The 12,560-nt window shown below is 39.0% G+C and overlaps 1 protein-coding gene across 1 annotated transcript in view; it reads left to right on the forward strand.

Moving 5' to 3' along the window:
* Positions 1 to 12,560, forward strand: part of tbkbp1 (TBK1 binding protein 1) — a 62,741-nt gene that overhangs the window by 31,088 nt on the left and 19,093 nt on the right. Inside the window, 3 exon segments of the mRNA XM_034217552.1 lie at positions 4,310 to 4,435; positions 7,310 to 7,414; positions 11,157 to 11,304. Coding sequence (XP_034073443.1) covers positions 4,310 to 4,435; positions 7,310 to 7,414; positions 11,157 to 11,304 — 379 coding nt within the window.

Here is a 12,560-nt window from a genome sequence, read left to right on the forward strand (position 1 = left end):
TGCCAACCCCTTGTCCAGTTCCGTTGGAGGCCCCGCCATCATCTGTCTCGCCGGGGGTGCTGCCAACTCCTGGTCCTCTTCCGTGGGGGATCCTGCCGAAGCCTGTCCCACCGGCTCCGGTTCCTGTTCGGCCGACACCGGGTCCTGCCCGGCCTCCGGAGCTGTATGGCCTTCGCCCCACCCTGAACTCTGTCTTGCCCCCGGGCCGTCCGCCCGAGTTCCCCTTTTTGAACTCTGCCTTGCCCCCGGGCCGGCCACCCGAGACCCCATCCTTGATCTCTGCCTTGCCCCCGGGTCCTCCGCTGTCAGCCCAAGCCTGTCCTCCAGACCCCCTCCACCCACCCTGTTGGCCTTAGTTTTGTGTCTTGTCTAGATCTGTCTTTGGTTTTCTGTCTGCGTTGTGTTTTGTCTTTAGATCTGTCTGTGGTTCCCTGTCGTTAGTTTCCCTGGTGTGTCTTATTACCCGATTGTGTGCACCTGGTGTCCCTGTGTTTTCTCCTCCCTCCTCACCTGTGTCTTGTTTGTATAATTAGTCTTGTGTGTATTTAAGTTCTGGTTTTTCTGTCTGTCTTTGTCGGTTCGTCTTGTGTTTTGACTTGGTCTTCGGTGAGTGTTCTGTTCTGTCTTTGTGAATAGTTTAGCCTTGAAATAAAGGAGTTATTTTTTACACTTTAATCTGCATTTGGGTCCTGCTTCCTACACACACCGTAACAACGGATATAATATAAAATAACATCAGCTGAGCTTCTTGTCCAAAAAATTCAGTGACTCCGTAAAGATTTCTCCATGGCCAGGCCTGCTTGGTTGGTGTTGGAAATCAGACCACTTTTCGGTTGGATGGAAGAGCAGGTGATGCAGAAAACCAGATCCTAGCAGTAGCCGGGCCAATAAACACATATATAGGGGTGGCATAAGGGAATAGCGTGGGAGGACAGAAAGTGAGGCAAATATAAGAGGAACTGGAGGTAAGTAGGCAGAAATGCAGTGCAAGACACAGACAAATAAATGAGGGACTAAAGGGCGATAATAAGGTAAAAGCAAGGGAGAGATAAATTGCCTTGATTAGGAACAAAGGAGGATTAAAGATTTATAAAATCCCGGATATTCTTATTATCATGAGTGTGCTGCAAATAATATAGTGTTATGTAGCTTCTGTTTTGCTTCAGGTGCTTGAGGTCTTTTAACAAGCCTTGCCGTTCTCAATGATGGAGAGTTGTTTCTTGAAGATAAAGGAAATGCATCAAAAGACAAAAGTTATCAAAGAGGCTGCAGGAATCAAAATGCTGAGGAAGAATTCCAAAAAAAGCGCAAGCTGTTACGCGGGATACTGTTGGTAGGAAACTCAAAATCCTCTGTGATGTAAGAGTCGACCGTCATTGCACACTTTGATTTTAGGAGACTTGCATGAAAGATTGATGATTATTTCTGAAGTTTTTGTGGAGTTCATAAAAGGTATTTTATAGTTGATTTGTTTTTCAGTAGAGAAACTGATGGAAATGCAGTTTGACTTTGTCTTTTCCTCTCCAGGCATATGTGTATGTTCGGAAATGCTGCATCCTTTTAGTGAGCAGCTGTTACTGATGGCTGCAAGCTGCCACATCGCTGTTGATTTAGTCGCAAGCAGCACTTTGTTCGAGGCCCATTCCCGGAGAGACAGGTGTTGATTTTGGGGAGAGCAGGTGCGGATGTTGGCTGTTTGGAGTATTCACACCTGTGCTCATTAAATACAACATGTGACATTTATTTAATATTTTGGATTTCGATCAATTGAAAAATAATCACAACATTGACTGCTGAAATCCCTACTTTGAAAGGCCTTTTGCCCAATTGCAAAATTCTGTATTATTGTCTATTATTTCAAGCCTTTTTTTTTTTATAGAAGAGGTGTTATTGCAGGCTTTCTCTAAATACAAGATGCCCATGTATCTACTGTAATGATGCAGATGGAAGTGCATCCTGTTCTCTGAACATCGGTTGAAGTGAGGTTGTTAGCGGTCCTGATGCTCGGCAGTATGAGGATTCTTGGGACCCCTGGGGGGGTTTGCCCTTGTTTCGAACATTTACTGTTAAACTGAGCAGAGAGAGGTGTTCTGCTAAATGGAAAAGAGTTGTTTGCTCCTCAAATAGACATTGCACCAGCGGCAATGACTTCATACAGAAAATGAAAAACCCTCCCTGCTTACGGTAGGCACTCTAAATGTAAATTAGTTCATTTAGGTTGAACCACATGCAGTTATATAACTCGTCTTCTGTGTTTCTATCGCAGCCTGCTAGCAGACAACGGTTAAACACTATAACCGGGACAAATTGCCTACTTCACAAGTAACAGTAAATGTGGTACAAAATGCAGTTATGCATAATCGTTGCAGCATATAATGCAATTACTTCTGCATAATTTAAATGTCCACATGTAATGTTTGCATCATAATGTATTTCTCTGCATTACCATATACAACAGTAAATATGTTTACTCCTGTGAATAAGGCTATAAAATATAAATGTATTTTTTTCTTAAAGGATTACATTGGCGATATTCCTTGTGTTTCTTATTGTCAAAAAAAACATTAAAGGAACAAAACTAACAGTGAACTGATTCCACTAACTATGGTGTCTATCAAAGCCTCAAATATTGTATTCCTCTTTGGTTGTCCAACAACTATTACATACACACTAAAGAACCACACTGTTGCATTGGGTGACAAAGGCGGTGGTGGCGAAGTCCATAGGGACTTGGCTTGGCAACTGGAAGGTCATCAGTTTAAGTCCCGGCAAGACCAAGTGCTACCGAGGTGTCCCTGAGCAAGGCACCTTTCCCTACACTGCTCCCCGGGTGCCGTTCAAAATGGCAGCCCACTGCTCCTAACACTAGGATGGGTCAAATGCAGAGAAACAATTTCCCCACGGGGATTAATAAAGTATATCAAAATTTAAAAAAATGTCTTTCTTTACGATTAACATAGACAGTGCAATTAGTTTTTGACTCAATAGTCACTCACTAGAGCACCAAGTGTATTAATCCACCGCTGAAAATAGTCCCCAACAAATGTATTATTTCCTGTTTGAGTAACGTTTGCTAAAATCTATAGCGATCAGCTGAAGTAAGTTACTAAATCTTCTTGTAAAATAAAACTATATTTGAGGCCTAACTCTAACCTAAATCTAAATATCTGCACCATCTGCCATAAACACTATATCTCAGAGACAAAACGCACCATAAACACCCCACTGAAAACACCTCTACAACATTGGGGAAAGTTGTCTCACCACACTGTTGGTAAATCATTTCCAATCCCACCCATCTATTAACCTTATTACCTCGGGACTATAGTCCAACCGTTGGATCATTGGACAGAGGAAGAGGGCAGAAGACACAACATTTGATTGACAGCCCACTGCAGAGCCGCCCTCGCCGTCCACTGGTCCGGCCAGGATCGCCATGGGGTCTTGTTACCTTTTTATCAGTGGCCATTAACACCAGACAAACCGCACATTTGCAACACCCATCCACAGATCAATATGCCAGTGCAAACAATTATCAACTCTGAACCCCAAACCTAACCCTAACCTAACCCTCTTCAGTAGAAACAAATGGTCTGCAGACAGGAAGTATGAATGTATGTTGGTTCCGGCCTTATCATTACATTTGTTTGCATAACGCAATATAAAATAAGGCCAGTCTTAACCTTTTGCTTTACAAATGTTATTGGTACCAGTTGGTTTGATACGTAGTGTCTGTGATTGGAACACAAACACTAAATTAACATTGCCGTAACCACTCTATGGGCAATGGATGTAACTTCTGAAAATGAGTATTTATCAGTTATAGAGTTCAGTGAATAATTATGAAAAGATGGACAAACAAAATTACGGATGGATGGATGGATGGATAAACAGCAGCTGAGTCACACACCCAGCCCAGATTTTAATATCTGGGATGAAATTACTTACTTAAAGTACAATTGAAGCAACTTGCTATGTAAAATTCACAGATAAGTTAAGGAGAAGTGGAAAATAAAATGTAGTTCATGTGGAAAAAAAAACATGATTTTCAACACCCTGTTCTCCTGAGTGATATCTGGGACAAATTAAGTTGCAGTTGATACAAGATGAATCTTTAATGATCCCAGCGTGAAATCAGCAGAAAATGGAGAAAACAGCACAGCAGGTGTAAGCACACAAACAAACAAACGTATGAATAAGCAAAACGTTTATTTCACTGTTTTGTTGTATTTTTTTCTTTTCACTAATTCGTATTATTACATGTCTAATTCTATGCTACTATAATTTAATTTGATTCTTTTTTCTGCAGTTCCCTATGATCAATGAGTTTGGGGAGGATACCAACTCCTACTGCTCCTTTGAGAGCAAAGAGACGGCGCTGCTGCACTCCGAAAATGGAAACCTGCAGCAGAGAGTCAACATCCTGACACACGAGGTGAGAGGAGAGATGAGGACAAGAGGGGAGACAGAGAGAGGGAGGGCGGGAGACACAGGACCGAGGGAAGGGTGGATCAAGAGGAGAGGGGAGAGAATGCAAAGCCAAGATGGGACATGCAGAGGAAAATCCGTACATTTCATTATAATAAACTGTGGGAGAATAAAAGGTTTATCACACCAAAGGTTTTCCTCTGCAGAAATTCCTCCCTGCATGCAAATTAATTGAATTAAAAGAAAAAATGTAGGCCAAGCCTGTTGGACATAAAGATGTCCAGAACTAATTAAGCACTAAAGCTGCCGCCCAAGCAAGAAATTACTGAGATGGGGTGTTTTTAAGGAGCGCTGTGACATGGGATTTTCATGCTGGTGTTCTATTTTTGAGATGCGCTTTAATTGGGAACAAACCTGGCTAGGATTTTTTTTGCTGAATGTGTACAGTACGCCTTAAAAAAGAAGAAAGTAAAGTGTATGTGGGATGACAGCTTCTGATGTTTATTAGTTTATTCAGTTAATTAAAATAGAAAACAAGAAGGTATTTGAAAATAACCAAGTATCAGTTGTACTACTTGTCTACTATATGAGTAACTCCCTTCCAAAAGTGTGCTAAAATGAGAGGAGAGAGAGGCAGCGAATATAATGTGTTTGGACTGCCCATTCCCCTCGCTTGCAACTTTCTATGACTGTGTAAACTAGAGCGCTGGGAAATAGATATGAGAACCTATCCACACAGGAAGGCAGTGGTAAAAACGGTAGCGGTTAAACAACAAAAAAAAGAGGTAGAAAATGAGAAAGAGGAAGGATATGGTTTATAGAAGCAGCAGAAGCAATTCACAATGTCACACGGTCTGACAGCTTTACAGGAATTAAAGGTCACAAAGCAGAAGGCAAAATAACGTATTGATGTCTTTCTGATAAAATGCGGGCAAAACAGATGAACTGAACTCATGCAGTACATTGAATTTTTGGGAGTATTTAGACCTAAAGCTCAAAATCAACTGATGTTAGTAAGTTCTTCTTTCCCTCTTGATATTGAGACCACTACAGCGTGTGTCTGTGTCAAAATCTACTTTTAATGGAGGCCCTCCAGAGGGAGTTTTTCTCCCACACACTCCCCCCTGCATTAAAATGCTTCCAATGGAATCCTTTGTTTACTTCCGTAACATAATGACATCACTATGTAACACTGATACTTCTATTGGCTAACGCTCCAACACATTGTATATGATAGGCTAACGGGCTGGTCATCTCTTAGTGATTGACCGGCCTGCTAACCAATCAGAGCAGACTGGGCTCTGGTTTCAGACAGAGGGTGAAAAGAGGTGCTGCATCACAGGCAGTATATGAGAAAAAATAAAGAGCTTTTTGAACATTAAAGCAGGAAAACATGTCACAGTAGAGGCAGAAAATACAAAAATGAACCTAACAATTAGCATAATAGGGCCACTTTAATTTGAGTGTACACATAACAGCACATCTAGTAGTGGTAGTAGTAGTAGTAGTAGTAGTAGTAGTAGTAGTAGTAGTAGTAGTAGTAGTAGTAGTAGTAGTAGTAGTAGTAGTAGTAGTAGTAGTAGTAGTAGTAGTAGTAGTAGTATGGTAGGTATTATTTAAGCAAGAAACTGTACACATTGTGCAGAGAGAGGAAACCATGAGAGGTAATAGGCCCAGCCTTCAAACCATTTAGTGTCAACTCTCTTTTTGTACATTATTTCCTCCTCTCTCATGTCTTAGTCCTTCCAACCTAAGATGCGATTGGAGTAGGCACGGGAGGGACACGAGTAGAGAGTCGAGGCAAAAGGCATCGAACAAAATGAGACATCCATGCACTGGAGCCGTCAATTAGAGTAACTTCAATTAAATATGAAGGTGGCACAGCTGCATCATCTGCCCATCGTCACGCCTCTTTCATACGTCACGGTGCTGAAAACTACTCCGCAAAGAACACATCCAGCTCCTCTGGAAAGCCTTCTGGAGAGAGTAGAGGAGGAGGCACGACATCCAGTAACGAGAATAGAAGGGTCTGGATGAAAAACACAGATTCATTCTCATCTGGTTTTGCAGATTTTCAGGAAATTCAGTCCATATTTTTACTACATTTGGATGGAACAACCTTAGCATAACCTTAGCATCTATTACTGATAGACATAGTGGCGAAAATAATGAAAAATAAGAACCGTTGGCAGTTTTAGCAACCATTTGCATTTCTGAAATCTCCTTACAGTAGCTCTGGAGTATTCTCAGTCACGATGTGTTTGACAAGCCACCCTACACCTCAGTGTCAGGTTTCCATAAGCATATGTTACCATAGCCACAGTGAATATAGACCTCACAGCAGTGGCATATACCTCTTTGTCCTTGCTAGCTCTCTGTTTATCTCACTCCCTTGCTTCTGCTCCCACTCTCATTCTCCGTGTTGTCTAAGTGACCATATTCTTCATCAAAAAAGCACACGTCCTCGCCTGCCTCCCAATATCTCTATTTCCCTCCATTTGTTGCATGTCACTGCTCTCCGATCTGTCCAAGAGTATGTGATTATGGCATCCCATGACATCCACCCCCTTATTATGTCACAGTGTGACAGATCACCAAGACATCCATTTTTTCAAGGGTTAAGATGATAGCAGAAATTATGATTTATCCGTTTTGCGAGATGGGGAGGTGTCAGGATTTCAGTGTCCCAAATTTGCTTGGTTACATAACAATTTCTTAAGAGACATATTTTACGCCTTGCACAAGAAGAAGGTTTTTTGATGTGTTTCTTTTTCCCTCTCTCCCCATTTGGTGGGAAAGCAGACAAAGAAGAAAGTAGCAAATGTATGTCAAGCCTTTTGTTCTTCAGTCTCAGCTTTTCTTTCTGTGTTTGTGTCTTCAGCTCCAGAAGAGGAAGGAGAGAGAGGAGCAGCTGGAGGATGTGATCCAGGCCTACGAGAAGATTCACATGGAGAAGAGCAACCTCCAGAGGGATCTCGACAAGATGGTCAGACATCACTTAGTCCACTGCACCGTGCACTCATGTTTAAGTAGCTTTACTGTAGCTGAAGCCATATGGCTCATTAATAAATTCTCACAGCTATATTCCGCTGAATAGAAAATGTAATGCATGACATTATGAACTGAGAATATACATAAGTGATGCTTACACTTAAAAAGGTTTAAAATGTAACGTTCATGCATTCAAATGTCTAAATACGACTAGACCTATGTTAAATATGTAGTAGAGTTGGGTTCTAAAATTGTACTAAATGTTTCCAAGAATTTTCAAACCCATAGAAATCTTAGACATGGAAACAGTCCTGGTCATTCTGTCATTTGTAATGACATCACAAATTAACTTTTTATCCAGTTTAAAGCCAAAAAAAATCTCTGCCACTCTTACACTATAGTAACCAAATGAAAGATTTGAGTTAAAAGTGTTATTAGCATTTAGCTGACACTTTTATCCTAAACGACTTACATACTACTACAGTACCACTACAGAGCAATTTTGGGGTTAGGCATCTTGTCCAAGACCACTGACCCTCTTATTGGTCGATCATCGCATTAACCCTCTGAGCCACTGCCACTCCGAGCCGTCTATCCTATGTTCAGAGACAAAAGATTAGCAAAGGTTAGCAGTTAGCTTACAGTAATGCTTTTCATTAAATTATATTGTAAACTGGCTATTTTAAAACTATGGAAGCCTGTTTGCGCTACAGGAAAAAAAATAAAAAAATCCTGTAAGTCAATATATTGACTTAGCTATCTCAATATATTGACTTACTATCTCATTATATTGACTTAGCTATCTCATTATATTGACTTACTATCTCATTATATTGACTTACTGTAGCTATCTCAATATATTGAGTTATATATATATTTTTTTTTACTGAAACAATTATGTCAAATACAGAATAAGGCACATAGACATCAATGTTCATCATAAGCGGTACAACTTTATATTAACACAAATTCACCATCAACTAGTTGTTAATTAGCATGCATATTAGCATTGGCTCTTTATTAGTCATTATAAAACACTTATTAATGCCTTATTCTACTCGACCATATTCTACAAGTAATAAGCCATTAGTTGAGAGTTTTTCCTCAATAACCCTCTAATTGGTGCTTATTTATTGCAAGTAAGGAAGTTGTTGTACATGAGTTTTGGTCTATGCTCTCCTCAATATGTCTAAATAACTCAAAATTAGGTATTTATATCTAAGAATATGTTCCCTATTCTAAAGTGAAGTCTTGTTCATAACCAATAAGCTATTAGTTTGACTCTAATTAGGTATTTCTATCAATGAATATATTCCCTATTCTAAAGTGAAGTCTTGTTCATAACCAATAAGCTATTAGTTTGACTCCAATTGACCTGAACATGTTCCCTATTCTAAAGTTGCCTCCTCTTCACACTTTGTAAATACATTATAGCACACAACTACTGAAATTAACCTCAACAGTACATGAACAAAGTAGGCACACGTTGAAATATCTGTTTTATTAATGAACCACTGAAGAGCGGTTCAGACACATACCAAAACATGTCAAGTTTCTCCAAGGCTGAGAACACATATGCAGCCTACACGTTTTAATAAAACAGATTTTTAACATATTTTTAACAGATTTTATTTATTTGTGATCATACTGTGTGACCTGCTTGTATGTACTTACACAATATGTGTACTGTTCTCTCTATGTGTTGTACTGTCTCAGTGTGAACATAGATTAAAACAGCCAGCCAAACTCTTTTGAGAGCCAGGGAATGACCAGCCATGCTCCTTTATTGACTTATTTGCAGTCCACTGACATTCAAACGGAGTGAAACTATAAAAAAGTTAGAAGGCACTTAATGATCTCATACATGCAAGTGTAACATACACAGATTACTTGTAGAATATGGTCAAGTAGAATAAGGCATTAATAAGTGTTTTATAATGACTAATAAAGAGCCAATATACTGCTAATATGCATGCTAATGAACAACTAGTTGATGGTGAATTTGTGTACCTTAATATAAAGTTTTACCGCTTATATGATGAACATTGATGTTTGTGCCTTATTCTGTATTTGACATCATTGTTTCAATAAAAAAAAAAATATATAACTCAATATAATGAGATAGCTAAGTCAATATATTGAGATAGCTAAGTCAATATATTGAGATAGCTAAGTCAATATATTGACTTGCAGGATTTTTTAATCTTTTTTCCTGTGGCGCAAACAGGCTTCCATAGAAAACAGACCGCTCACAGAAAACAGACCGCTCACAGACAACAGACCGCTCACAGACAACAGACCGCTCACAGACAACAGACCGCTCACAGACAACAGACCGCTCACAGACAACAGACCGCTCACAGACGTCATCACAATGTATTTCTTGGTTCATTGCAATGTTTATGTTTCGGTTGAAAGAAACGTTCTCCCTTTAACCTCATTGGGTAATATTTTATAATCACATGGAAATGTTAAAGGAAGGGAACAGCAGCGTATTGTTGTTCCGTTTCTCCCTTCTGAATTTGACTGGGCACTTTAGAGTACTCTGCACATTTAAAAGTAATTGCCCTTTGAGCAAACATGTATTCATTACTTCTTATACAGAGTCAACAGTCCTTCAGAGACAGAACGAGTCCTCATAGAAATAATCGCTTGATTGAATGTACATGTTGCACATCTTGCCAAGATACTGCAATTTTGTAGAATGTAGAACATACTAACCTATATTTTAGAGTTTCCCCCTTTATCAACTCCTTTTGTTTTCCATTTTGGGAAAATCTCCTTATTTGAACACACTTCTGTAACTGAGTCATAAATCAAAGTCGATCGGGACCATGCAGGTAGACGCTTCCAACTGAACAGATTGTCTGGCTGCTCTTTCCCAGATCCCCTCTGTGATAATAAACCCTCTCATATGAGAGGCTAGTCCGTTGAGCAGCTCATGCCGAGCCGTCTCAGCAGTTTTATGTGGGCAGGGTGATTATAGAATGAGGTGCCACAGAGACGTTGGAAGTGTCGGATGCCGAGGGCTGAAACAGTGTCAATGTCAGCTGAAGCCCGGCTCCGACTACTGTACCTACTGGGCCTCATTGTCCTTTAACCTTCCAGTCATTAATCTACATAATATATACTGTATAAATGATGATGATGATGATGATGATGATGATGATGATGATGATGATGATGATGATGATGATGATGATGATGTGTGTGTATTATCTACATTTTAGGCTAAAAAATGAGATGAAAATGAAAAATACTCTTAAATGTTTTCGTGAAGGGCTAAAACACGCCTATTACACCCTTGACTTTCATCCCCGCCACTCTGCCCTCCTCCCACCATTTTGGTTAACCTGCTTATATAAATAGAAGCAGTCATGAAAACTGACATAGATCTGTCCAGATCTGGCACAACATAGCGGATGATAAACTAAAGTTAAAAGGAACCAACACTGCTAACTTCATCCACCATAGTTTGTAAGTGAAAGCCAGAATTAGCTGTTTTTTTCCAACTGTAACTACGGATAAACTGATTAAATATCAAACCAAAACCATTGTCCTAAAGAACACTATAATAATAATAATTTCAGTGCCAGGAAACTAACGTAGAATAGTGATACTGATATTCAGCACCGTTGAACATGATTACACACTTTCTGGTCTACAAAGAAGCAAAGTAACCAAATAACTTTAAAATCTTCATAGGATTCAAATCAGATGAATGTGTGTGATTGCAGACCAGCCTGGTGGAGAAGCACGTGGAGCGCATCCTGGGCCTGGAGTCCGCTCTGAGGCAAAGGGAGAACTCGCTGCAGAAACTCAACATGCAGCTACACAGCAAAGACATGCAGTACCTGCAGCTGCACGCCGGCCCCGACGCACACAGTGAGTGACCTTAGAGACAGACAGAGTAATGTTATCAGCATACAAACATTGAACTGTATTCCCTTACAGTTACATTAAGAAAAGACACAATCAGATGAATACGACAATTTTAAAAAGCGGGGATTACTTGCAGGATTACAATGTATCAATAACGATCAATAATTTATAGGAAGACGTACTGCCTGCATTTTCATTCTACTTTGAAACATTTGTTTTTAAACGCAGTAGGTGGACACCTGATTTATTAAAACAAAATACAGTTTTCTTGTAATTCATACATTAAACTAATATACTTTTTGTAAGCTCATCTATACCATAGGTCTATCCTACATTTTATAAATGTTTTAAAGTAACCCTCCAAACGCTGAGATTCTAGCTAAGATGTCATAATGATAATGATCATAATGATTTCAGTGTGAATATATTCTGATGGCAACAATACAGTCAACCATTTGTTTTACTATCAATGCTGTGATTATTGACATTTTTGGAGAGCAGGGTATTATTTATTTTTCAGTAAAATTTAATTAGTAGATTTCCGTTAGTCCTTTGGGTATAATTGCATTAGCGTTATGTTAAATGTTAAAAGTATTTTCTTAAATTAAGACAGATAATAATTATATTTAAAATAATAGTCATTTTAATCTAAAAATAATTCCCTTAACTTTTTAAGTACAAGATGTAGCTAAATTATAACAACCTATCCAAAAAAATGTTTACCATCCAAATTAAATAAATAAATACTCAAATTGAGACAAAAGCAGACAATCTGATAGAAACAGGAAATTCATTTAACATGTTTTCTATTCTACTTCCTTTAAATTGACCTTATTTTGTTTGTGGCGCTTTAGTGCATTTGATTTTGGTTCCTCCGGTTTTATTATATTTCCAAGGCAATCACGGTTTAAAGTAAGTATTAAGAAAGAGTATTATTTCAGAAAACTTTGATGATTACCACTATGATAGCTTTGACTGTAAACAAAGCAATACAACTTACATCTGCACAATTCTATTTTTGTTTTTCGTTTAATCACTACTTGACACTGATACCTTTACTTTATAGTAAGAAAAAACATTTTCATATCAACCTGCCAAGATACGACTTATCTCTGTTAATCACCACTCATCTTTTCTCTGCATCTTTAATCAAATCCAACAATCTGGCCTGAAAAAGCATTTTAATTGGGGTCAAGTTGATCCTCGGCCTGTTAGAGGGAAGCAGATTGGACATTTTATTCCAACTCCCCAGTCGCTGT

Source organism: Gymnodraco acuticeps, unplaced genomic scaffold, assembly GCF_902827175.1.
Source record: "Gymnodraco acuticeps unplaced genomic scaffold, fGymAcu1.1, whole genome shotgun sequence".
Taxonomy (NCBI): domain Eukaryota; kingdom Metazoa; phylum Chordata; class Actinopteri; order Perciformes; family Bathydraconidae; genus Gymnodraco; species Gymnodraco acuticeps.